The 27,986-nt window shown below is 50.4% G+C and overlaps 1 protein-coding gene across 1 annotated transcript; it reads right to left on the minus strand.

Moving 5' to 3' along the window:
- Positions 1-27,973, minus strand: Vangl2 (VANGL planar cell polarity protein 2). Its single transcript, XM_075989146.1, has 9 exons — positions 27,674-27,973; positions 23,009-23,126; positions 14,113-14,374; positions 13,860-13,980; positions 10,512-11,119; positions 9,630-9,766; positions 9,010-9,145; positions 4,624-4,855; positions 1-3,756 (listed from the first exon to the last, which is right to left on the minus strand). Exons 3-9 carry the CDS (start codon positions 14,181-14,183, stop codon positions 3,496-3,498), a joined length of 1,566 nt encoding a protein of 521 aa, XP_075845261.1. The 5' UTR covers positions 14,184-14,374; positions 23,009-23,126; positions 27,674-27,973; the 3' UTR covers positions 1-3,495.
- Between the last annotated feature and the right edge of the window lie 13 nt (positions 27,974-27,986).

Consider the following 27,986-nt stretch of genomic DNA (forward strand, 5'->3'; position numbering starts at 1 on the left):
ACCCCCACAAAAGTCAAATGTCTTTATTTTTATATATAAAAAAAATTTGTACAGTTTTAGTTCCTATGTTTAAGAAAAAAAAATCCCTAAAATTGCCATAATGTTTAATCCACTGCAAACTGTAAAAACAAGCTTTTTATATATTAAAAAAAATTTACATTTTACAATTTTCTACACGCATGCACAAGATCTCAGCTCTGTAACCAAAAAAAAAAAGAAGGAAAAAGAAAAGAAAAAAGGAAAGAAAGAAAGAGAGAGAGAAAGAAAAAAGAAAAGGGGGGGAAGAAAAGGAATAAAAAATCTAGATCCAACAATGGAAAATTCTAAATTACATTCTCACTTGGAAGAGATTCAAGTAGGCCCTTCCTTTTGCACACAGAAGAACAAATTACAACAATCACACATCAGAACAGAATCCATCAGTAGATGTTGTCCCACGAGGAGAACAGAGGGGGCAAAAAGAGACTGACAGACACCAGGAACGGACAAGGCAGAGCGAGGCCCAACCAACAGGGCAAGCACAAACCCTGGAAACCAGACATTTGGAGTGAGGACCTCCCAGGATCCTGCCTCTTTGTCTTTATTAAATCAGGGTTTACAGTGGGAATGCTGTGGCTGGCTAGGACCAAAAGCAGAAGGGAAGAGATGGAAAGAACTGGGAGGACATAAAATAAAAACAGAGCGAACAAAGACACTTATTTAGGAGAAACCAGGAAGGGACCGATGGGGATAGCGACAGAGTGGTGAGGTAGGTGAAGGACTTAGGCACGGTGTCCTGGCGTGGAGGAAAGAGAGGTAAGCACTCCAAGGTCATGAAAACAAAGGCCGAGGTGTGCAGCAGGATGAGCTAGGACGCCACACAGATGGAGAAGCGAGGGCACTGAAGTAGGCCAGCACAGCATCCCCTGCGGTGATAGTGCTGGGCTGGGTAGGCACATTCCTCCAGTGGAAGAATAGAAACCGAGTGAGTGGTGGGACAAGATTGGTGGGGGAAACTGCTCAGAGGGACTGAGTCAGCCGCCCACACATAGCAGTTCACAGCATGAAGACAACTTCCTATTCTGGAGAAGCAAAAGACACAGATACACACACACCTCTCTCTCTCTCTCTCTCTCTCTCTCTCTCTCTCTCTCTCTCTCTCTCACACACACACACACACACACACATACACACACACACAGAGCTATACTCTTGACAATTCATCCTGACATTTTAAAAAACATAATAACCAAAGTAGACAAAGATACCACAGTTCTGACACAAAGGACCAAAACGCTAGACCATTCTTAGTCACAGCCCTTAGTGCTTTGACAGAGAGTCGGAGAGACTTTTTTCTTTTTCATTTTAGGGAAAAGGAATGAAAATATCACAGTGATTAAAAAACATGGCAGGTTCTTAAAATAAATGCCCCTGCGCCCCTAACCTAGGGCATCAACTAAGACCCCAAATATTTTCCTTCTGCCCACCCCCACCCACTGCTTAAACCAAACCAACACCACACCCCATTCTTGCCCAAAAAGGCAGTGATCCCCAATCACCATCCAGGCCCTGCTTTCCAGGATAGTGAGGTATTTATGTGACCCAAAAGGACTCCTCTGAAACCTGCTTTAAAAGAAAGAAAGAAAGAAAGAAAGAAAGAAAGAAAGAAAGAAAGAAAGAAAGAAAGAAAGAAAGAAAAGAAAAGAAAAGAAAAGAAAAGAAAAGAAAAGATACCTTCCCATGACTCAAGTACAGATTTATTTCCCTGGAGTCTATCCAGGAACCTCTACCAGAGCCCTAGGCTAACCTTGAGGCCCTGCCTAAGTCAGCTCCAAAAGCCCATTCCTGTGGGAACAGTAAGGGGTGGTTGGCTATGGATCCCACAGCCTCACATAGAGATCAATGGGTACCTCATCTCAGTGGACGGCAAACACCAGCAAAATTTCCAGGGAAGTGAAAGGCCTATGCAGGGGCTTTGGGAGTTGTTTAAGAGACGTGACCCAGGGGCACTGCTCCGTCCCAGCCATCAGAACCATCCCCCACACGGACTCCTGGAAGGATGGATGTGGACATTTCCTGTTTCTACTTTCTTGTGATAAAAGATAATTTAAAGGTGTCTGATTTAAGGGCTTAAATTTGCTCTGAAAATATCCACTAGAGGGTTAATGAATCCTGCTCAAAAGGAGCTTTCAATTACTGAGATTCAGATGTGGTGCAAAGGCTGTGTTAGTTAAAATGGGGTGAGGAGCTAAGACCTACAAAAGGCAGGAATCCTGGTTCGTCACCCCAATATAGAGCCTAGAAAGCGAGGCAGGGAGAGAAGAGGATGGGACCCTGGAAGGCCATGGAAAAGAGACCCCTGAGGCAAAGAACCGGACTTAAGGCAGGGGATGAGAAGGAGCTGCTGGGCCCTCCCCTAAGAAGAGATGAGGCCACAGGTCTCTAGAGTTGGAAGTCAGCAGGACTGGGGTAGCTAGTGCAGAAAAGAAAAATGTCTTAGGCCATGGTCTTAGACCACATCTTAGGGTTGGTCAGGGTCTGCATATCATAAAGTCCCTACAGAAGTCAACACGCATCCTTCACGGGTAAGGGTGGAAAAGAACTGCTCAGAGGGATAAGGGTCAGTGGTTCAGAGGGATAAGGGGCCAGTGACAAGCGTCTCTCCAACTTGAAGGGGTTGTCCCGCCCTTCCCCTTAGAAGTTGCCCAAAAAAGAAATACCGAACCTCCCCCACAGCCCTAGTAAAGTGGTCAAAGAGGTTTTCACCTCAATTTGCCTATGATCACGTGATCCCACAAGTCAGAAATAGCATAGAAGACTCCTGAGTGGGACTTCCCACTTGTTCTGTCTGTGTGTGGACCAGGAAAGTACAGCTGTAACAGCGGGAAGCAAGTTAACACGCAGGGAGAATCCTAACTCTGGGACTTGTCACAGGTCCATCCCTGCCCAGGGACTCGGGGCTATGAGTGGGCACAGGGAATAGGGTTAGCTGCTGTCCCGCAAGAGTTTGGCACCATGGCTCTCTGGGGTCAAAGCTCTGTCCCCCACCCCCACCCCCACCCCCACCCCAGAGAAATCCTATTAGGGACCACTGGAGAGCAGGGCTCTAAGAACTTAGGTTTGTTAAGTGGAAGCTCAGGGTTAAGGTACAATCAAGATCAAGAAGGTCCTGCGCCCTTTGAGAAGGGACTTCCATCCAGGGGGACACTTTGGGAAAGAACAGGGTAAGAGGCACTGTTTCCTGCAGAGCCTGGAGTGATACAAACTTGTGGGGGAGGCAGGGTGGTTCCCAAATATTGTTAAAGCAAGGTGGTCTCTCCAGATTTACATGGGAAAACTGAGGAAGAGGGGTGGAGACCAGATACAGGATAAGTTAATTCAAGTAAAAAACAAAACAAAACAAAAACAAGAGCAAGAGGAAGTAGGGCAGCAGAAAAGTGGCAGGGCCGAAGCCCCAAGCCACGCCCACTCTGCCCGAGCCCCCCACATACCCCCTGCCCTGCTACTGCTGTAGAGTCACACAGAGGTCTCCGACTGCAGCCGCATGACAAACTTGTGGGACTTGGGATCCACAAATTCCTCAGAGAGTTTGAAGAATGGCACCTTCTTGGTGCTCACCACCAGGCTGAAGTCCTGGCGTTTCAAGAGGAAAACGATGCCGTCCTTAAGCCCATTGGTCACCGGCTCCTCGCTCACCAATGTCCACTGTTTGGCCAGCCACCGTTCCTTGTGGTACTGGATGGTGGGTCCAGCTGCCAGATATCGCTCCAGGAAGGCCTGAGGAGGGGAAAAGACACTGCCTGGGCATCTCTCCCACCCGCCCATCCTTCATCCTCTGCCACACAGCTTTCAAAGGCAGCCATGATGTTCTGAGCTCATTCTATACACATGGACAAGTATCTTCAAATGTGTGCGCAGAAGAAAGCCTGCGAGAAGCTTACTATTCAGATGAGGAGGATGGCATGCAGAGGAGAGAGTGCTCCAGTCAGGACCAGAACTCACTCTGTTCCCTGCACCAGGTTGCGTCCCGGGCAACTCGACCCTCATTCTTCCTTCTTTATTTCTCCCCTTCCATACAGCTTATATGATTAACGCCATATAGGTCTGCACACAGACAGAAGAGGGCCAAGCAAAGGTATACATGCAACAGACTGTGTGTGTGTGCGTGTGTATGTGCCTGTGTGTTGTGCTAGTAACTGAAGTCAAGAACTTGGGCCTGCTCTAGCACTGAGCTACATCCCCAGCCTCTTAAGCACCCACTCACCAAAGAAGGCTCTGAGAAAGCCATTCTAGGAAGCTGGCAACTGGGTTGAGGCAAGCAATGGCTAAAAGTAAGCACAGGCAGAAAGCTTACTTGGAGGGCGAAGGGTCAGGAGGGTAAAGGTGAGACTTGGAATGTAGAAATTCCAGAGCCTTATGAAGAGGAGCAACAGGCCTCTGACATCCCCCCAAATGGTTCAAAAGCCTACCCTTGCCTCCTCCACTCCACACAGACAGGCTAGGTGGAGTGGGGACAAGAAAAGAGATTACAGAAAAGAAGTAAGGAAGAGACAAAGAGAGGGAAGAAGAGGGAAGGAAGAGTAGCCATGAGCAAAGGGAACCGGAAGCTGGACCCAGGGGAAGGGCTCGAGGTGGCAGGCCTACCTTGGGTGTCATGTCGTGAGTGATGCAGAACTCCAAGTGCTGTAGGATGCTCTCCATGGTATGGTAAGGCTGCTGCTTGGTGGTCCGGAGGTACTTCTGCATAGCACGGGCCATGGACGCAAAGATGGCTTGGGCTGCTTCCCGGGGATCCATCACCTCCCTGGGGTTCTTCTGCTCCTCTTCCTGCAGCCGCTTAATATGAGTGAAGGCCTCCTCCACAGCCACCACAAGCCTGGGGACAGGCAGTAGCTGGAGCAGATGCCCAGTGCGGTCCCACCCTCCACCCATTGGCTCTGACTGCTGCAGTCAGAGCGAGGTCAGGCCTCCCTGCTCTCCCTGAAGTCACAGAAGCCCATTTGGAGCCAAGCGCCTGCAGATTAAGAGATGGGGGGGATGTTTTTCTCACAGGCAACAAGAAACAGTTGTAGAACTCAGTGGACTCAGACAAGGGACTTAAAGTGAACAGGCCTGACATTAAATCCAGAAAGACACCTAGGAACTATGTTACTGAAAAGGCCAAGTATCCCACCGTACCCTAGGAAAAGTCTCCATACCACACCACACTATACTATGTAAAAACATTAATAGATATGAGTAAAGGGAAATGGCTCATTATCATCATTATTATTTATTTACCGTTATCATCATCATTTATTATTACTATTAAAGTTATTTATGTGTGTGTGTGTAGGCATGCATATGTCTTCTGTGGAGGTTTGAGAAATCCCTTCTCTTTCTAACATATAACATATGGATTCTGGAGATTGAACTCAGATCATCAGGCTTGGCAGCAAGAGCCTTTACTCCTGGCCCTGGAAATACTATTTCTATTCAGCCACAGTGGGACAGGCAGCGCTGACACTTGACTGGGACCAGAGTGGGGGTAGGGGGACACAATACAGACACAACACAGGACATCTACAGTAGCCTAAAGCCAACAAAGAACTGCTATCTAAAATACACAAAGAATTCACTACAAATAAGGAAGGAAATGGTAAAACCTTTAAAATAATGAATAAAAGAGGAGGCTGGTAAGAGAGCTCAGCCGGGAGAGGGACTTGCCACCAAGACTGACACCCGAGTTCCATCCCTGAACTTACATGGTGGAAGAACAAAACCCACATGCAAAAATTGTCCTCCAAGCTCCATATAAACTCTGAAGTGTGCATGGCCACATAGACATATAAATAAATAAATGTAATTCTTTAATTACTGGCAAGGGAGCCAGGAAAGATGACATATTCCTATAATCCCAGTACTTGGTAAACGGAGGCAGAAGAATCACAGGTTCCAGACCAGGCTGGTCTACTTAGTGAGACTCTATCTCAAAAAACTAAGTACATTCAAATAAAATCAGACCAAGGAAGTAAAGGATTCATATGAAACCTGAAGGACACCAGGCAAGTAGAGATACAAACTGAACACTAATCAGGGGCTAGAGAGGACAGCTCGGTGGTTAAGCACACCTGTTGTTCTTGCATAGGACCCAGGTTCAGTTCCTAGCACTCACATGACAGGTCTCAGCTGCATGTAACTCCAGGTCCAAGGGATCCCATGTCTTTTTGTACCTCCCTGGGCAGCAGGCACACACATAGTATTCATACATGCAGGCAAAACACTAATACACATAAAATAATCTTTTTGAGTGTCTGTCCATTGTCTCGTTCTCCCCCACCCCCCAATCAGGTGTCAGCACGGCCTGTCCTACTGTGGCTGAATAGAAATGTCATTTTCAGAGCCAGGAGTAAAGGCTCTTGCTGGCAAGTCTGATGACCTGAGTTCAATCCCCAGAACTGGAACTGGAGTTACAGACAGCAGTGAGCTGCCATGTGGGTGCTGGGAACTGAACCTGGATCCTCTGGAACAGCAGTCAGTGCTCTTGATCACTGAGTCATCAATCCAGCCCCTAAAATATTTTTTTTAATTTTTAAAAATAAATGAAACATTAAAAAGATGCTTCTTCAATCAAGATGGAAGAAAACTATAATCCTAACACTGGACAGCAAGTCAGGGGCTGGTGCGCGACAACTGTCTATATTCTGTCAATTATGTTTTATATAAATGCTGATTGGCCAGTAGCCAGGCAGGAAGTATGGGCAGAACAACCAGACAGGAAGTAGAGGCAGGTCAATGGGAACAGGAGAATTCTGGGAAGAGGGAAGCTCCCTATGCAGTCCTGTCCAGACACAGAAGAAGCAAGATGTGACTATGCTGCTGAAAAAGGTACTGAGCCATGTAGCTAACACAGATAAGAATAATGGGCTAATGTAAATTATGAGTTAATAAGAAGCCTGAGCTAATGGACCAATCAGTTTATGATTAATGTAGACCTCTGTGTGATTTCTTTGGGACTTAACGACTGTGGGAACCGGGCAGAACAGTAACCTCAGACAACAAGGGGCATTCTATGAACCACAGTGCAGCAATAACATGCAACGAGGGGGACACAGAGAACACATAGGTGAATCTCAAAACACATTACAGAGGAAGAAGAGAAAAGTCAGTTTAGCAAAGGGCCTGGATGAGTTTGAGGTCAGTCTGTCTGCATAATGAGTTCCAGGCCAGTCAAGGCTACAAAGATGATTTTATCTCAAAAACACAAACAAAGAAGTCAGTCAACACTAATAGCACCGAGCCGCACAGGCCAACATATCATTTCTACAAAAACATAAACAGATTCTAAGGACCTCAAGCCAGGCTCAAGTAGATGAGGAAAGACTGTGAAGGAACTATGACCCCAGGTGGTAAGAGCCAAGGACAGCGAGGAGCGTCGTGTCGTACCCACTAAGTCTAAAAACTGAAACAAAACCCTTGACGTGAAAGTAGGAATGGCCAGAAGTGACAGGACAAGAAAGGATGTGAGGCCTGGATGCCAGAATCCAGGCACCTGGGGACCCTCCATAAGCTCAGGATGGAACTCTGGGCTAGTACATGCCTTTGTCTGCAGGTCTCCTTTCTGTACATCCTTATGCCTCCCTACGTTTCTTGGTAAAGTTTCTTTAGAAAAGACATTTTTGTTTCAGGTGAACCAGAGTTTCCTACCAGCTACAAGAAAAGTAACAGGGAGAAGAAAATAAACCCGTGTGCCAAGAGGGACAGGCAAGCCGTGATATCCAAGACCCTAATCAGGGGAAATGGCAAAAGGGCCTTCACTGGTTTCTTTCCAACAAGCACCATTTCCAAGACAACAGGCAATGTCACAGAATTAGAGCTGGTGGTCTCTGCTCTCCAGGGGACACCAAGCTACATTAAGACCAAGATTGGGCCGTCTCTCTGCCTTGAAACCTAGAGATGGGAAGTGGGCGGAGGGCAGGGTAAATGTTCTAGTCCTATATTTCTGCTCCTCTCTTCTCCAGTGAAATCCTAGAAGCTTCAGGTGGAACCTGGTAGCAGCAGGCACTGAGAAAGAGTCTTCAGACATGATTTAAGTTCCTATGACAAAGGGAGACGTGAAGACAGCATTTAAGAATTTACCAATGAGGTCAGGCGTGGCGGAACACGTCTTTAATCCCAGCTCTTGAGAGCAAGATATCATCAGATCTCTGTGAGTTTGGGGCCAGCCTGAGCTACACAGTGAGCTTCTGGACAGCCAGGGCTACATAGCAAGGCCCTGTCTCAACAAAATAAACAAACAAAAAACTCAAAGTCGATATCCTATACTTTGAATCTCAACATCAGGGAAACAAAGACCAGCAGATCCCTGGCATCTGGAAGCCAGCCAGCTTGGTCTAGCCTACTTGGTGAGCTCCAAAGCAAGGAAGAGACCATCTCAAAACACAAAGTGGATGACACCTGAGGAACAATAGCCCAGACTGTCCTCTGGCCTCCACACGCATGCACACATAAATACACACACACACACACACACACACACACACACACACACAAATAAATAAATAATGAACAGACAAACAAACAAATAAATAATCCATTGAGGCCTGAAAACCACTTTTCCCTGTAGGCAGCAAAAGTCAGAAAGAGCAGTCTCCTATTAGAAAAAGCTAGAACCTGTGGGGAGTTTCATGACATGAAAGTGATCCCATCAAAAGCCAGGGAACTTGGAAAAGAAGCCCGGGCTCACAGGAGAGCCACACAGATTTATCCTGCAAGGTCAAAGCAGATGGTCCAGCAAACCCGAAGCTGACCCACGGAACAGAGCAATAATAAATGTGCTGTTTTACAGCAGCTGAGTCTGTGGCAATCAGTCACGGAAGCACTAGAAAATGACTACACAAACCTGTATCATCACTGCTCTACCTCCAGCAGGTCTAGGGGCCTCTTATGCTCCCTCTCCCCAGTCCATCCCAGAGGCTCGCCCTCCCCATCCTCCTGGCTCTTCCCTCCTTCGGGCACTCGCCAGGCCCTGAACTCACGGCCAGGACCCACCTGGCCCTGCGCTTCCGCACTCTGCGCTCGTGCTCGGCTTCCTCGTAGTAGTACTCATTGTGGCTGTTGTCCCGCCTCCGCGCCGCTGCCGCAATCACAGCCCTTGACTGGCCAGTGGAGTTATTGGTGCTGTTTTCTGCACAGGAGCAGGATGGAGGAGATGGTCAAAAAAAAAACAAAGGAAAAAAGAGTGTAGCCTCCACACTTTGCTGGAGCTCTGGGAAAAAGCCTGACACATCCAAAGGATTCGTCCCCCCCACCCACCCAGCAATACCTCCCAGTCCCAGCCCTCCTGGCTACCTCTGGGAGAAGCTGCAGGAAAGCAACCAGGAAGGCATTGGAAGGGCAGAAGTCCTGCATATATGCCTCCCGAGGCAGGAGACTTTGCAGCTCAGGGCCGAAGGGTAGAGACCAGGGGTATGAGAAGACACAGGCGCTAAACCAGGGGACACACCGTAGCATAAAAAGGATCAGCAGCTAAGACCAGCTACCTGAAGTCAAGGGAAATGACAGAACAGAGGGGGCTGGGACACAGGCCAGAGAAAGGAAAAGGCAAGGGAAGTAGCTTGGAGTCCTGTTTAGGAAGAGGCCGGGAGGGGCGGAGGAGCAGGGCCGCTCACCCTCTCCGAGAGAATACACCTTGAAGCCAGACACTTTCTTGGCCAGGACGGACTTGGGCAGGTTGAGGAGGGCGGGGTTGTAGACAGGGAAGTCATGGTAATACTTCTCCAGGATCCACACAGCCACTCGCTGGATGCTGTTGGGGAGACGGCAGGAGGGGGAGGGAAAAGGGACAGACAAGGGGCACAGGGGAAGGGACACATCAGGGCAGGTCGGCAGGGCTGGAGAGGACACATGACAGGGACAAGCTGCTTCCAGGAAGCCTGGCTCAAGCCTGGGGTCTACTTACCAGGCCCCTAACCTTTCCCAAGACATTTCCTACCATGCTGAAGCCCAGGGGTAAAATGGGCCCCAGTCAGAGGTCTCCTCATCCCCCTCCAACATTCTCCCAAGGTTACTGACAGAACCTGGGAGGTGTCACTGATGCTCCGCACAGCCAGGGGGAGGGAGGGAGACATCCTGCCCATAAGCCTGGTAGGAGGTTACTTTCTATCCCTCCCTCAGGCAGCCCATCCTCTGACCAGTTCATCTCGCTGACTACTTTCAGGAAGCTGTGCCTCCAAGAAAAGGTTAGAAACCTTCTGTTGGTATCCCATATCTCTCTCTCCTTTGGTCCATCCTCCCCCAAGGCTCCTGATTTTGAACTGCCTATCCCTCACAGTTCACAACTCCCACAGGCATCTTGCCCACGAGTCTCCATATGACTTTGCCATCAGGTTGAAAATATCGCTGATCTCTTACTGTGTGCACGCTCCCTTCCATCCAGCCCCTTCCATCCATCACTTACTGTTCCCACCACCACACCCTCCCCCTCCCTTCAAGCCCTTTCAGGTCTCATCTTTGTCCTAAGCATTGTCCCACCTACTGCCACGCACCCGTACCTGAGATGGCCGACATTGTAGAAGCGGCTGGCCCCGTCCGTCGACCGCACGACCTTAAGCGTGAACTGGGGCTGGAGTTGGCGCAACTCCAGCAGAACTACAGCCAGGTAGTGCACGAAGAGTAGGGCGTCCACTAGCGAAACAGCAAACTGAACCACGCCCTGGTAGCTGCGCTCCCGCGCATCCAAGATACGCACGCCGTAGAAGAGCCAGTAGGAGATAACAAGCAGAAAGACGAGCACCATGAGCAGGGCGCGTAACACAAAGACTCGGGGCAACGAGGCCTTGGGCCGGCGGAAGAACAGAGCCCAGCTGCCCAAGAGCAAGATGAGCAGCTTGAAGGCCACGGAGATGAAGAGGCCCTCACACGCTGTCCCACACGGCTCCAGCTCCTCCCGCCACAGTAGTGGAGGCAGAAGCAGGAAAGCCAGCGGGGTGAGGAAAGAGAGGAGCGCCAGAGTGGCCCCTGCTGCCACGCCCAAGTGGCGTGAACAGTCCAGCGGCACACTGTCCTCCATGTCCTTGGCGATGCGCGTGAGGTCATCGTGGGAGATACTGTGCTCGGAGGTGCCTGTGACCACCGTTGTTGTCTCTCCCCAGTTGTCATCCTACAGTCGGGAAGAGGACGAAGGAGAAAAGATAAGCAGAGAAGACGGGGCGCACAGGAGAAAGGAGACAGCAGAAAGAAGGGGAATCAACAAATACACCGTCATCGGAGGATGCTGAGCTCCACCATGCGCCCATCTTGTTGCTGCAGGAATTGCAATATAAAACCCAAATCCTTGGGGAGCTGCACAGAGACTGGGGAGGGAAACGCCACGTATGCAGCAGTGACCCTCAGAAAACAGAGCACAGGACAACTGCCAAGGGAACATCTTGGGACAGTAACAATGACCCAGGGGCAGGCTTGCCAGGCAAAACAGGCAGTTTCCCGAGCTGACCCCCCAGCAGCGGGTGACATGCAAAAGCTCTTCTGAATTAGTGGTTCCCAACCCCAGCTGCACACATTAGAATCACCCTGGGGAGCTTGGAAAACATACCAATTATGCAAAGTGAGATCTGCTTGTCAACCTTTTTTTAAAACAGTCCCGAGATGATTATAATGTTCAGCCAAGATTGGGAACTCTGAACTAAATGATCCCCAGGGGCTGCTAGTCAGAACACCCTGTGGACCAGCAGTATGGCAGTCACCTGGGAGCACGTGAGAAACGCAGAACCACAGGCCCACCCCACATTTACCAAGCCACAGTCTGCACTTCAACAAGATGCCCAGGAACAGAAGTCCACAATTTCAATAAAAGCCAGAGACAGACATTCAGGGCAGAGATTCAGAGGGCTGAGGATCCAAAATCAGGGGCTTGGAAGTGCCTGGGAAGGGCAAGTCAAAAGCCACTTGTGCAGGCCATGTGGCAATGCCAGGCTAAGCAACAGGCATCTATCCTGGTCAAGTGAGGTAATGCATGACTATGATCCCAGCGCACAGGAGATTGAAGCTGGAGGATCGTGTCAGCTCAAGATTAGCCTGGACCACAGATCAAGACAGTCTCAAAGAGGGAAGAAAAAAAAAAGCCAGGGGCTTTTACATGCCTGTAATCCTATCACTTGGGGAGGTGGAGGAAGAAATGTCAGCGGGTCAAAGCCATCCTCAATTATATTAGTAAGTTCAAGGCCAGCCTGAGCTACGGGAGACCTCATCTTTTGAAAAAGCCATCTATTCTTCAACCACGAGCAGCTACTGCGGTGTTCCCACAAGGGATAAAGGGAGACAAGACGGCTGGCGAGTGATCTAAATAGGATATGGGAAACACACTGCAGACTCAGGGTCACCATGGGAGACCCCAGGCTACATGGGGTAGCCATCTGAACAATTACGGTTTGGGTCTGTGGAGGTAAGCCGTGGACAGGCTGGGTGCCTCAGGTGCTCTCCAGAGTGTGATCTGCCCACATTTGCTTCTTTGCAGTGGCTAGAGACCATCCTCCAAAGAAGTCCCAGGACACCAGGACTCCAGTACCCACAATTCACTTCCTGGACAGCCTGGGCATATGGAGTCATAACCTGAAGCCCAGGGGATGAAGGCCACAGGACTGAGTCACACAGTGCAGTGAAGCGGGGTGGCCTAGAAGAGCCAGTGACTAGAGGCTGAGGAATGTCCTCTCCCAAGGAGGGGGGAAGAACCCAAACTGAATGTAGAAAGTAGAAGCGCTGGCCACTGTCAGCTGTGGGGGTGGAACCACACCCTCACCCGGTGACCCCAGATACACTGTCTACCCTCTCAAGGATCAAGGCCTAGGGAACCCCACCCCAACAGGAGTGATCAAGATCACTTCAAAAATCTGTGAACCTTGATATCACGGAAAGAAATGAGCTTCCAATGTCAGACAGGTCTGCCCTCCGTGCCCCCCCCCTTTTTGAGGAAAAAAAAAAAGCTAAGAGTCTCAATTGCCTAAGATACTCCCAAGAAGGAAGTTCAGGAATAAGAAGATTTAAGCAACCTCTGTCACTGCAAACCCTGTTGCTCCTCAATTCCAGGACTGTCCTCTCGACCCAGGGAGTGCAATGAGCCAGAAGTTAGAACAGAAACAGCAGTTCCCACTGTCCTGGAGAATTCTTTTCCAAGGTACCTTCCTTAACTGCTCAGGCTGTCCTCTTTACCTAGGACCTAGGTGATGCTATTTCCATATGCTGACAGCAGGGGGCGCAATCCTCAGACTCAAGGGAAACCTGTGGTATTCCCACGAAGACGGCTGCCCTCCTACTCCAACCTGCACCAGCCTGCCAGACTAACCGGAGCCTCACAGGAGCGGCCCACTTCTCCTTACTCAGCTAAACCCCCTCCACCGCTTGAGAGGGGTAGTTTTCCATTAAAATTCCCTGAATTCCAACAGGGCCCCACCTTGGAACCTTAAACTAAGGAAGGGAATAGTAGCGCACAGCTGTAACCCCGACATCTGGGAGTCAGAGACACGAGGGTACCATTTTTAAACCAGTCTGGGGACCAGGGATAGTGGCGCACACCTTTAATCCCAGCACTCGGGGCAGAGGCAGGCGGATCTCTTTGAGTTTGACGCTAGCGTGGGCTACACTATGAGGCCCTATCTCACAACCGTAACAACAAAACAAAAGAAAACCTAAGACCTGATTGGGCTACATAATGAGTCCAAGTCTAGCCTGGGTTACAAAAAGAGGCCTTGTCTTGAAAAACAAACGAAAAGATACCCTTCTGGATCCTGTAACTGTCCTAGGAGACCAGATATTTATCTCGGCCCTTCCCTTGCCTAGTGGAGCCTCGAACTCCCTCAAGGGATCAGAAAATGTTAGCTCTAAACCATTTCACTCCTAATGCTCACCCGCTCATCTCCCCTCGTGGACTCATTGTCCAGCAGGGGCTCTCCTGGAGCCTGGATCGTCACTGATTTATCTCCACGGCTCCCATCCCGGCTCTTAGAGCGGTGTCGGTCCCGGCGGTCCCTGCAGCAGGAAGTCGGAGAAACAGGCACAAAAGGTCAAGAGGGGAGACCCTTACCCTGCCCACCCACCACCATCTCAGCACACACCACCTCTCTACCAGCCGGGCCCTCCCCACCATTCAGCCGGACACACCTGTGCTTTCTGGAGCTGCGGGAATGGCCCGACTTGTAAGAGTAGCCCGAGTACTGGGACTCGGTGTCCATGGCGTCTGAACGCCGTGCCTTGTAGCGCTCCAGGGTCGCGGGCTGGGGCCTCTTGGGGGGCCCCACAGCCACCTCCTTTAGCACAGGCTTCTTCAGGCCAAGAGGCACCTTTAGGAAGTCAACTGTCACCCTGAGGGACTCTATTTTGCTGGACGAGTGGGCTTATCTCAGAGAAATTCAAGCGGCGACAACTGAGGAGATAAAGCAGTTGCTTAGGGGAAGCCATGGGTGAAGACAGAAAAGAAAACCATGCCCAAATGTCACCAGAAGCTCAGGTAAGCCCAGACACTACCCGAGACTACCTCATTTTTGGTTCCTGTTCTGTTCAATGGGCTCAGCTCCTCCTGCTCCGCCAGCTAGAAAAATCCTTCACCCACAGTGTGCCCAGTATTCAGGGCTGGGGGAAATACTGGCACCGGCTCCCAGGGCAAGGACACCCCGAATAATCCAGCTTGGATGCCCCATTGGGAAGAATCAAAGCAGTACTCTCCTATTCTCAGCCAGGAAGACAGAGACTTAGAGACACATGGACGTATGTACGAACTCACAAACATTCTCTCTCTCTCTCTCTCTCTCTCTCTCTCTCTCTCTCTCTCTCTCTCTCTCTCTCTCTCTCTCTCTCTCATTGATGGGTGGATGGAGGATGTAGCCTGTCAGCAGAAAACAAACAGAAGCATCTTCCAAACACCTGAAATCTCTGGACAAGCAAGATCCAAATCTATCTCCACTTTGGGCTGGTGGGCAGCCTCCCTTCTCTACACCGCACAACTCTGCAGCAGAGGACGGTATCTCCTCCCCGAATCTCTAAGCACCACCCATCCTTCAGAGCCCAGCCCCAGCTCTCACAGAAGTCCCAGCTCCTCTAGCAACTAGGGCCATCTTCTCCACTGATGCTGCCAACACTAACTTAAGCCATCACCCTGCCCTGAGAACTTCCCGTCTTCACTCAGTGATTGAGCAAACCTCTCTAACACACCTACTTTGAACTATATACTTTGCTATGCCCTGGGTACTGTGGAGTAGTAACTGACTCTGAGTTTATAGTTTGGGGGAAGATGTACGCTAAGCAACTAAGCCAATAAATACAAGCAGCCACGTCAGTGTGGTGGAGCTTAGCCGACAACAGGCAAAGGTGTCAAGTACCGAACCCTGTGTTCTAAGCAGGCATTCTACCACTGAGCTAGCTACATTTCCAGCCCCACGGAGATGCTTTAAACTGAGTGTCTGGAAACATTGGAAAACAACACTTAAATGGAAGCTGAAGAAAGGAAGAAAAAGTTCCAGGAAGGGAAGAAGTGACACCACACCAGGGAAGGTCAAGTCAAGAAAGCGCTTGTGAATTTAAGGCACAGCCACCAACACAGCTGAGGACAAGAGAGGAAGACAGAAGCAGCAGGCGGCAAGTGAAGAGGTCGGGTTTTATTCCAAGGTTATCAGGAGACTATTTTGCTGTACAGATTTGGGTTGGAAAGAAGAAGCAGCAGAAATGGAGAGATCAGTGAGGAGGGTCCACGGCAGGAAGACTTGGCCACCAGAACCAAGAAGGAGGAAAGAAATGGACTCCCAGAACCAACCAGACCTGGTGAAAGTCTGGCTGAGGGGGTGAGGAGCAACAAAAACACCTAATAAAGCACATAAAATAAGTAAAACACAACCAAAATAAAAATAAATAAATAAATAAATAAACCTAGCCTGAGCAAGGGAGAAGGTGCTGAGACTCTGGTAAGGCAGATTATTAGAAGACATGGTTGGGGGACAGTGTTTCTGAAGAATTATGTGTGAACAGAAGGGCTCTAAGGACTATGCCCCACGCATTGAAGGTCATGCCTATGAGGAACTGGACAGTTTGGCATCCAAGGAACTGGAGTCTGAGCTGGATGTAGGGGCCACAGGCAGAGACACTGCACTGAGCTCAGGAGAAAACTTCATAATTAGATGCAAGAAATGGAAGGGAGGGTGTCCAGCATAGAGGTTTAAAAGGAGAGTCCAGAGGTCAGTAGAATGTAATCTCGGGCGACCAATAAGACAAGTGGACTTCCAGGGAGGAATAAACACAACCAGGTCCAACACCACTGAGAAGCCCACTGTCTTACACACTGAAACAGACTTGCTTTGTGGAGTTACCTTTTTTCCAACCACTTTAAATCACCAACAAGCGAAGGTGCAGATTAAGTCATACATATTCGCAGACATCTCTCCTCCTGTGGGTACAGGGCAAGTAACCGATACCCACCTAGTCAACGAACACACTTGTCTGACTGTCAGGGAAACTGCCACTGCAGAGAGATAAGCATCAGTGTGAAATCTATTCATTTCTCCGCCTATGGAAGCGATCCATGAGCCAGTGATATCAATACCCCACATCAAAGCACTATGCGATAGAGACATACTTTGGGACAAATATAATTCAGCCCGAACCTGAACCTCTCTAAACAGAACCATAAACAGGGCCCGTCCGATGCTCATCCCTCCGTCTGCAAATCACATGTTGGATTTCTCCGCCCCTCCCCTGGGGACCCACTCTACTGGTTTACTCCTCCATGTGGCTCAGACAGTCGCGGCCACACCACTTTTTGATGTGGTTCCCACCTATTCTTTCTAGTTCTCCTCTTAAACACTGAACTTTGCCAGGAGGCTCTGAAACCAGCAGATTGAGGGAAGGGGGGTGAAATAAAAGGACAAAGAAATGCCATGGATTAGATCCAGACAGACACTAGAGCCCTCTCCTTCGCCATCCCCATCCCCAAATACCTGCACTCTGTCTGCCAGAGCCAACAGCAGAAAGAGCCTGGATTTACACAAAGACCTGGCTTTAAAGGCTCCCTCTCCCATTGCTGAGCTGTCTTAGCTGTGGGCAAGTTACTAACCCTTTTGTGCTAGTGGCCCGGTGAGCCCTTGGGTAAAATGAGGTGATGATACCTCCTTCATGGGGTAGCAGCAAGGAACACGGGGATGAAAGGAGTGCTTTCATACGCTGTACAGCTACCAATAGTTAAGCAATTAATAAGCTCTCAAACTCCAGTCCCCAACCACTTCCTCTGAAACTAGGGAAGATGGTGGTATAAATAAATTGTACGACTAAATAAAGAACTCGCGCGCGCACACACACATCCCAACCAGATCCACTACTTCAAACACACCCAGATGTGAGGTGAAGCCACTGTTTCCCCTACAGATAAATGTCAAGCCAGACAGGGTGCCAGCCATCTCCCAAGTCTTTGTTCTGAGTTACTTAGCCTGGATCCACTTCCTTCCTCACTAGCAAAAGACAAACCCCGAAGCCCTGGAATACAGAGGGCTCCCCAAAATGCAATAAAAAGTGCTCCTCCGTCAACTACCAAACACAGGGGCCACAAAGGACCACTTCTGAAGCCTTTGCCTGCTGTCCCTTTGGGTACCCAAGGGAGCTAGCTAATCGCAGCATTGGGAAGGGATGAAAGGTAGGCAAAAAGATGGGCAGAAGATCCACCCCCCCCACACTTAATCGGTCTCAAGGATCAGGTTTGGAGGGTCTCCCGGGTGGGCAGTGTTCCCAGGAAACAAGGTGGGGGAGGGGATCAGTGGATGAGATCAACAAGTAGAAATGTCAGAGCGATGAAAAGACAGGAGAGAAGTCTGGACTTGGCACAGGGCAGAGAGCTGCACCAGCTAAGGGGCAGAGGGTGGGAGGCTGTAAAAAGGGAATATGCCCCACTGTTTTTCAACTCACCCCCCCCACACACTCCTCAAGACACAAACACAGGCACCTTGTCCCCTACTCAAACCAGCCATGGATTATCTGGGGTTAAAAGGAGGCCAAAGAGGAGAGGGAGAGAGCAAAGAGAGCCCCACACAAAAAGGAGACCCTTCTCCCCTCCAAAGGCCTTTCAGAAATAAAATTAATGGAATGTGTCTCAGTATCACCCCAAGGGAATTGGGGGGGGAGGGCTGAGGGGAATGTGGGGGCTTTTGTCCCGGCTGCCCAGCTTCTCCCACATTGATCACCATAGCAACCAAAGCCCCCTGTTGCCTAGGTGATGGCAGCCAGGTCCTGGAACCCATACCCAGCATCCAAAGCGAGAAAGGTTATAGAGGTGGGAGAATGAGACAGAGGGGGAGAGAATGGGGTTTCTCCTCTGGCAGTCCCAGCTTTTGTCTAAGCTTGGGATCGGGTTTCTTCAAAAAACAATTGGAGGCCTCTAGAAAAAAAAAATAAACTGAAAACTTGGCAAGAGGGCCCTGGGGTACATGGTACGTGGGTAGATATGGGTGCCAGGTAAATACAGACCAGGACAAAATGAGCCTTCCTCATTCGCCACTGGCAGGAACAGCTGAGTGTCAATCGAGTGTTCTGCATGTGCGCACACGTGCACACACACACAGGCACCCCACATGTGGCAGGTGCTCAGGACAACAACCAGGCATGGGAGCCTATGGTCACCACCTCCTTCTGCCACTGCAGTAGCCCCGGCCTTAGACCCAGCATGGGGACATGAGGCAAAACACAACGAGGACACATCTGGGGAGAATCTGAGGGCCTGGGTGACTCAGCCAGAGAAAGGTAGGGAAGGGACAGATGCCCAATGCACACCTCAGAAGCGGCGTTCTTCGTCTATACCCGTATGACAGGGTTGGAAGTAGCAGGCCTGCAGGGCGGAGGTACCTGTTCCTGAGGAGAGGAAAGTAGGAGGAGAAGCTAAAAGTGCTGCTTAGACAGGAGTCTGTCTCTAGGAGAGCACATTCCCCCTTCCCAGCCAGGGACCAGGAGGTCTCCTGGAGTGGCATCCATCTGTGGGAGCTTGCCCATTACAGCCTTCTGATTCCTACACAAGAGTCACGGTCGTCCTGTATCTGGCCTGGCCCCACTTCTGAACCACAGCCCGTAGAGAGGTGAGGGACTCCTAGGTAGCTCTCACAACTGCTGAGTACCTACTTTGGGAGTGGGGGTTTACTGATTAGCTATCTGGCCGGAAGCGGAGCACCTAGTCATAAAGCTCATCATCAAGAGGCAGAGAGAAGGTTTAGAGGTTCCTTTGGTCTTTACCACACTATCCCTTGGATGTCTGAGATGCATCCAAACAGGTGGCCCTGTCAGTAGAGACTCAAGGCTTTTGATGTGGGTGAAAATACAGACACCTAACTCGGATCTCTACTCCCTCTCCTCGTCTCTCCTACACCGGGAGACAGTGAACTGACCCACCCAATTCTTTCAGCTACTGCAAGCATTAGCTGAATGGTAACTCGGAGCCCTAAAACCAACCAAGTTTTACAGTAAGGCCCAGTGAAGGGAAGGAAATGGCTGGCCAGTGCTCACTGCTTCCATGACAGCCCATTCTGGCCTCTTATTGCTGGGAAAATTTCTCTTGAAGAGCAATCAGATTCTTCTGCGAGCCTCCCTCTTGCCCTTTCAACAGACAACACTAGAAGAATCTGAGGGAAGGGGAAGATTTGCTGACTCCTGCCTTGAGCCTTCCCACCAGTAAAAACGATCAGAGGTCAGGCAGGCCTAAACCCAATAGCAAAGAATCCCTACGTAACCAGCCACGGCTCCAAAGAACATCAGCACACCTTCATTCCTCCGCATCCGGCCTTGGACATGGGCAAGCCTCCCATTCCAAGAGGCTCATGCCAGGTCCTTCCCATCACAGAAAGAACCAAGGCACAGAATGGGTGAGGACCACCCTCAGCCTAAAAATGGGCTCCCGACTCACTCTTTTAAGTAGTCAGAATAGACCCAGTGACTCTAGTGACCCAAGAGGCCAAGAAGGCAGCTGGATCTCAGGGGGCCCAGTGGGAAGGCTACAAGACCAGGTGCCCAGGAGCTGGCACCAGGTGCCCCACCCCCGTACTGCTAACCAAGCACTCTCCTAGGAGGGCCAGACATGAGCTCATCATCCTCACAGCCCCAGGGAGGGGGCAGGAGCCTTCCCCTCGCAGGGGAGGGGCAGAGTAGCAGGGAAGAGCCCACAGATGGGCTCTTGCCAGGGTACCAGATACTAACTAGGAAGGAAGGTGCTAGAAAGCAGAGCCACGCCCCTTTCCACCTTCTGTAATTTCCCTCGATGTAAAGCAGATCAGCGTGGAGGATACCCTCCAAACCCAGACACGAAACACCGACACATATACACACGCGCATACATTCTAGTTCCCCTTCTGAAACCTGGAATGGTTCCTGCCTGCCCCACCCAGCTCCACCCACCCTGGCTAGGCAGGTTCTGTAGAGACCTGTTCTGCTCTCTCTGGCACCCCTACCCCCACCCGGCTCTCAGAGTCCCTACCCCCAATCCAGCACACACACACACACACACACACACACACACACGCATGCAGTCATACAAACACACGCACAGCCCATAGCATCCCATTCTCTAGTTTCTCCTAGACTCATCCCTGGTCAATCTCGAGCAGGATGTTGAGGGGTGAACATTCCCTTGGGCATCTTTCCCAGGTTGAGGCTGTAGGGAGAGAGAGAGGACACAGAACTTGTACGGAGGCAACCGGGACTGAAATGCCAGGATGTCCTACTTAATTTTCACCACCCACTGGGTTTTGAGCTGCTGCCTCCCAGGTTGTGGCAAAAGAGGCCCCTCCCCACATGCCAGGTGAGGTGTGGACAGACTAAGGAGGAAAAACGGAAGGATAAGAGGAAGGAGGTGAGCTGTGCTGACCCACAGGCCCACTTCCCCCATACACGGTCATACTAAATGCCATCTTGAAGCTATCCTAAGGAGGCCTCAACTGTCCCTGACCCCAAGGGACCTCGACGCCTGTTCACTCAGCCCCTGCCTCAAGGCAGGAAGAGTTATTTAGGAAGGGGAAGTCAGCCAACCTCAGGCTGGCAATGTCGACCAGGAGCGCTGAGACGTGGGGAAGGAGTGTGGGGGAAGAGACATATGGGACACTGTGGGTGAAGGCCGGATTGTATGGGGAAGCAGTAGAGTGAGCCTCAAGGTGTGAGACACAGTGTGTGTGTTGGGGGGCGGGTAGGCCTGGGCTTCTCCATAAAACCTCCTCCACCCACCTCAGCCCAGGGCCACTCATATCGAGGAATACTGAGCAGGCCGAAAGGTCTGAGTTCCAACCAGCCTCCGCCCTCCTGACAACACCCACCTCCCTCACCCGAGATTCAGATTCTCGCTCTTTCTGAAGATGATCAACTCCCCCATCCTTATATCTGCCACTTCCATTCCTGGAGTAGAGCAGGTGACAAAATATGTGTTTCTGTTCACACTTGGCTGTTTTCTGAGTTACCACATCACGCGTCAGGCTCAGCACCTGTTTCTGCCTGACCTCCTCCGCTTATCCTAAAAAGCTAGAGCCCCCATTCACAAACCCCCTCTTGTCTTCCATCCAGGCGGAGGGAGCCAGGCGCCAGTGAGAGCAGAACTTGAGGGACTACAGTAACGACTGTGAGAAAATCCTATGACGAGGATGGCAAGATCCCCCTCCACACAAGACTCCATGAGCTACGGTAGCGAAGCTTATTCCCTTGGCTGAGCGCCTGCTCCACACAGAAGGGAAGAGCTTCAGCTCCAACAGGAGTCCTGCCATGGCTTAGACAATGAGGTGCCCACCCCCAGGAAAGCCTGGCTTTCTCCAATAAGGCCCCATCTGGTTCTCATCCTTAGAAGGTGTCTCTACTCATCAGGCTATATGGACTCGAGTTAGCTTTCTAAGGCGGAAGAGGAATTAGTCACGTTCAAGATTAAAGCCAAGAAGGAGCAATCAGATAAAATTGGGATGACAGTGCAGACATGACAAGAGCACTTTGGGAAAGGGAAGACCAAAGAGCACAGAAATTACAGAGATCAAACCTAGCCTTTAGGGGCTACACCATCTTAAAGACTTCCTTGCCTTCTCTATGCTTATTTTCCTGGCTGTAAAATGGGGACAACAGTTTTCCATATAATGTATCTGGTAAGTCAAAGAAGCTGTAATATACAAGATGCTCCATCAGGCCAGGTATGACAGTCACATGTTTTTGTGATCCAGGCACTTCAGAGGCAAAGGCAGGCAGACCTATGTGAGTTTGAGGCCAATGTGGTCTACAAAGAAAGTTTCAGGCCAGTCAGGGCCACACAGTGAGTGAGACCCTGTTTCAAAAAAACAGAAGGTAGCTAGACCTATAGATGATAGATTAAAAATTGATGCTCAGTGAAAGGTTTGTTTCCCAGCTCTTTTAGGTACCGGATAGTCAATCCTTCGACTTCTTTTCCTCTAACCTCATTATAAAAAATAGATTCCACTCAGAATAAGGAGGATGCAGAGGTGGTTCTTCCCCAACATGGGCCTCAGCCAGAACTAATCCTACAGTGATCCATTTCCTTGGGAGCTCTTGGGTCTCCAGCTTCTCTCTTCTGCTCCTCCCTCTTCTTCAGTGAGGTCAGGCCTGGGATCCAATGTCTTGCCCCTCTTCTCCAGTCTCTCACCCTAGCTACTCATCAATGGGAAGAGGAAGGAGACCCCAAGGCTCCTTGCCCCACCCCAGCCCCCCAGCTACTGCCTACTCGCCCCTCTCAGGGCCCCACCCTGATTACCAGGATAGCCCCAGTGCTGCTGATTCCAAGCTTGCTTCTCCCAAGCCCATCCCCAGCTGTCTTGTCTGTAATTACCAACCTTGCCAGGGGCATCAGACTGGCAATGCAACAGCTCATTTCCAAAGGGCCCCACCACAGAAGCCTCTGCCTCCCACTCTGCACCACGCAGAAGGGGGAATAAAAGAGATGAAAAGTTCTGCCCAGGTCACCGTTGAGAAAGTGACAAACGGCTGTCGCTGTCGAAGACCAAACACAATAGAGCCTGTCACATCTCTGCTATCAAATCACACGCAGCACAGGACTACCCACCTGCAGAGGGCGAGAGGCTTCGGGTCAACTCAGAGAGGGAGGAAATTGATTGGAGGCAAAGCAGGAAGACGAATTCGCACAGGGACGAGAGTAGAAGCGCACAGGGCACAGGTGGGAGCTTCGAGGAGAGAGGAGGAAACAGTAGGTTAAAAAAAAAAAAGATCTGAGAAGAGACAGACTATCATCCCAGTCTCTCTCCCTGATGCAGCCACTTCTACCAACAAACACCACAGACAGGAAGGAAAGGGGATCGTTAATTTTGTTTTATAGCTAGGGAAACTGAGACCAAATCCTCACTTCGTACTTCAAGATCCAGCAGGACCAAACCCCCCACTCCTTCCTGCTCATGCTCAGCCTCTACCAGCCTCTACCAGCAAGCCCTCCTCAGGTCTCTCCGTCTTTCTTTCCTTGAAAGACTGCTAGGGGCCAGGCGTGATGGCACAGGACTGAGGCAGAGAGGCAAGCAGATCTCTACGAGTTCCAGGTCAGCAAAGATAAAAAGCAAGACTTTGCAGAGAGATAGATAGATAGATAGATAGATAGATAGATAGATAGATAGATAGATAGATAGATAGATAGATAGATGGTAGGTAGATAGTAGATAGGTAGATAGGTAGATGATAGAGGATAGTGAGAGATAAATGGGGTCTTCTAAGAAATATGTGTGTAGTAGAATATTACTAAGCCATAAAAAGGAGCAATGTACATACATGCTGCCACATGACTAAGCCTTTCAAACATGTTGAGTGGAGGAATCCAGACATAAATGATGAAATTTGGAGGAAATAGCCAGAGCAGGTAACTCCACAGAAACAGAATGCAGGTTAGGGGTGGCCAAGAACTGAACAAGAGGGCATTGGGAACTTAGTGTGCATGCAGTTCCTTCAGGACTAGCAAAAATGTCCCACAACTCAACAGAAATGGCTGCAGAGTATTGTGTGTGTGCACAAAACTCCACTCTCTTTAATGTTCATTTCATGTTAACTTCTAAAATTCCAGCGGCCAACACATCTCCTTCAGGAACCTTGCCCAATACTCCACCTCAGAACCAAACTCTATGCTGTAAGGGCCTCCAGAATACACCTCCATCCGGCACTCAGGGGCTTACGGGGATCGACGTGTTCAAGCATGCTTCCCCTGTGAACAGTGTCTTCTTCACCCTTCCATCCCCCGTGCTTCTCACAACACCTAGCAGAAAGTGGACCGCACTGACTGTGATCCGCCAGAGGAGAGCACAAAGCAAGCTAGCTCACTCCCCTGCCTCACTGCCCGGACCTCCATTGCTTACTACAGCCATGGATTAAAATTCAAGCCATGCCAGCCAGGACGTACTAAGTCATTTTCCCTGTGCCTGGCACTGAGGAACATACTCTTCCCAGGTTATTTCACTTGGTCCTCATGAACCTAAGCGGTGGGGCTTATCATCAAGCCATGTAACAAACAGGTGAGGCTTTACAAAACTTCTCTGTTTTGTCTGAGGTCACAGAATTAGGAAAAGCTAGAAGTTAAGAGCAAATTGTCAACAGGAGAGAGGTCACAGTACCAGGAGGGGTACTTGGAATTCCTTGTGGATGGGTTCAGGGCGGCCTTGGAGGATGGCGTCTTAGAACACCTAGGCGGCTAAGGAATGGAACTTAATTACATGCATCCGGTCACATGGCTCTTAGACTAAGTGAAACTGTCTGACTCTTCCTTTTGTCTCACAGTGTGGGAGCCAGTAAAAGAGAAAACCAGAGTCCCTAAAGCTCAGAAGGAACGAAGGGCCAGGGAAAGGGGATCTCTCTCCTCAAGTCCTACAAGAAGGTGAGGGAGCATAGGAAGAGAAAGGAAGGCAGCCCTGTAGGAATTAGAGAAAGTAAAAAGCAGGACCAAGACAATAGAGAAGGAGGGGCCAATGTGGCCACTGGTTTCCAGTCTGGAAGTACTTTCTGAAATGGCACTTCCTATTGTCTAACCACAGTTCCTCCTGCTTGGAAGGCAACTCCTACTGGTGGTGAGCATAAACTGAGCAAATGAGGCATGCCAAAAAGTCAGGCACTTGTCTTAGACATAAGCACTTTGCAGGTTTGGGGAAAACCATCTGATTGGTGTCTGATTTGAAGGAATGGAGCAGTGGGGTGGGGAAGGGGACATCTAATCCTTTCCTAGCCTGCTCCTCTTCCTAGTCCAACATTTTCTAAACCTCTCCACTCTTTCCAAAGGCTTTATGAAGGGTAGGGAGCTCTGAGGGCTAAAGATGGAACATTCCAACTGCACATGCCCATTAGAGACCAACATTCCAGTTGCAATTACCCAGGGACTCTAATGGGCCCCTGTCTTAAAACCGGTGTCCCCGCCTAACTAACCTCTGGCAGCAAGTGGGAAATGGTTGAGAACGTGCAGCTGGGAACAAGACTTGGGTCCCAGAGGAGATGATCACCCCGGTCTTCCTTTCACCCCAAAGGAGAATGAACAAGAGCAAAGAGAGAAAGAAAGGAGGTAGCCGCTGCTACTCCTCAGAAAAGAGATGTTCCCCTCATGGTCTCTGACTCATAATGATGAAGGCAGACCTTTCCCACAATGTGTACAATCTGGCCCCTGGCACACTCAGCGCCAACACACACACACACACACACGAACATAAGCACACATACACACGAACTCACACACAGACACATTCACACAGAAACACAAACACAAGCACACGTGTACATATGAACTCACACATTCACACATATGTGCACACACAAACATGTACACACATGTACACACACAAGGAAGGCTTCTCATCAAGAAACTACAGGACACACTACTCGGACACCTGCAGAAACTCCCAGAGAAGCACCCCATGTCACTTTCTCAACCCTGCACCTCCCTACCAGGTCTCATGCTGTGTGCATGCTTCTTCTCACCCCCCAGCACACACACACACACACACACACACACACACACACACACACACGTCTCCGGATCCTAAAGGTAGGGCAGAGTTGGAGGGCTCTGAAGTAGTCACCTTCAAGACAGCTTTCCAAGAGAGCTGCGGCCTCAGAGAAGGAACTGGGGCAGAGAAGCCATGCATGTGGCCTCAAAGAACACTAGAGCCCAGCCTAGAACAGTGGGGAAGGTCGCTACTCTTATTTGTGTCCTTGACTCACTGAACCCCAAAATTCCTTTAGGACTACAGAGCCCCTCCACCTCTCCTGAGCCTATTCCCCACTCCCTCACAATACACGCCATCTTCCAGAAAAGTCTACCTTCCCAAATATGCACCACCTCATAAAGCTCACTACCCCCCAAATGCACGATCCCCATGAGGGTCTCAGATCCTCAAGACACTACCCTTGAATCTAGGCAGAGCCATTCAAATCCTGCACAGCCTTCCCTGTGGGCTTTCGGCCAGGAAAATCTGCCTGCAGAGACAAGAGGTACCCCCAATACATACTCAAAAATACACACCCTAGCAAAGGCAGGCACACACATTGACATCACACACATTGACATCTACCCATCAGTACAGGTTACTCACGAGAGCACAGATTCACACACACACACACATTCCCACCACACCGGTGCACACACAACTATCTACATATACCACCCATTCTGCTCTTATAAACCCATCTTCTCTAATACCCACCCACCTCTTTCCTATAAGCCCCTCTCTCAACACATACACAGATACACACCCCTTCCCTAGAGTATACACACAAATACATACCAAACACACAACAGATATGTGGCCAGCTCTCTCTCTCTCTCTCTCTCTCTCTCTCTCTCTCTCACACACACACACACACACACACACACACAGAGAGAGAGAGAGAGAGAGAGAGAGAGAGAGAGAGAGAGAGAACCATCTACAACCCAGGGCCCACCTGCAGGAACACGCAGCACGTCAAGGCGTGCACACACACACAAAAACAAAGAATCATGCATACTGATCCCCCAACCAACCCTTTAAAACTCACTAACGCAGTGTCCAAGACCTTCGATGAGTAAATAGGACGAGGGAGAGATGATGTCGTTTCCCACAACCCACCCCGACACACATTCCCCGGTATCGCTGCAAGTCCCATCCTTGGCGCTCTCTCTCTCTCTCTCTCTCTCTCTCTCTCTCTCTCTCTCTCTCTCTCTCTTACACACACACACACACACACACACACACACACACACTGCTGTCCAGGGCCATCTCTCAGGGATCCACTCCACACCATGTACACAGAGTTCATGAACCTGCCCCTTCCCTCCCGACACTTCAAAGGTGTATACGCAGCCCTACATACCTTTAGCTTCCAATACCTCCAACCTCCGATCCTTCCATGGCCTCTCCCACCACCTCCAACACACGCTTCCCAAACCCCAGCTTCAATGGGCTCCCTGAGGATCGTTCAAGCGACCGACCCGGGCCCCCAGCCCAGGAAAGTCCCCGGCTCTTAAGGCCTGGGCTCCGCCCCTTCCCCACGCACCCTTTCCCCTCCCCAAAGTTGGGGGTACTCCGCTGGGCAGTAGAGAACAGACCGGAAGGGGGTTGCCTCAAGCCCCCCTTCCCCCAGAAGCCACCCCGCTTTCTCCAGGGCCGGGCGCTCCCTGATCTTTTGCATGATCTCCTTTCTTTCTGCTGCTTTCTTTCTTTCTTTTTTTCTTTTTTTGCAAACTTTGCCCGCGCCCCCGCGGCCCGCCACTCACCCGCCGCTGCGAACAGTCGGCTGGACTGGGCGCACGCCCCGCTCCGCTCCGCGCCTTTGTATCCGCAGCGCACCGGGTCGCTCCGAACTCCGCGCTCCAGGACCGGCAGCGCGGCCGATGGGGGTTGTTGAGGGGGGCTCCTGAGGTCGTTCACCCCGGCTCCGTCCCAGACCACTCGCCTCTTTCCCCCTCGAGGCCCCGGGGGCAGGGGGCCGGGGGAACTGCAGGGCGCTCAGGCTCCCATGGCGGGACCGAGGAGGACCAAGCAATCGGGGATCAGGAATCAGATCTCCAGCCGGCGGCGGAGGGGGAG

Source organism: Microtus pennsylvanicus, chromosome 10 (genome assembly GCF_037038515.1).
Source record: "Microtus pennsylvanicus isolate mMicPen1 chromosome 10, mMicPen1.hap1, whole genome shotgun sequence".
NCBI lineage: Eukaryota > Metazoa > Chordata > Mammalia > Rodentia > Cricetidae > Microtus > Microtus pennsylvanicus.

Excerpts from the sequence above, each read along its gene's own strand:
- Vangl2 (XM_075989146.1), bottom strand. The coding sequence starts at position 14,183 with ATGGACACCGAGTCCCAGTACTCGGGCTACTCTTACAAGTCGGGCCAT. Across the intron at positions 11,120-13,859 it reads CCACGAGGGGAGATGAGCGG|GATGACAACTGGGGAGAGAC; the intron begins GTGAGCATTAGG and ends TCCCGACTGTAG. Across the intron at positions 3,757-4,623 it reads CTCACGACATGACACCCAAG|GCCTTCCTGGAGCGATATCT; the intron begins GTAGGCCTGCCA and ends TCCCCTCCTCAG.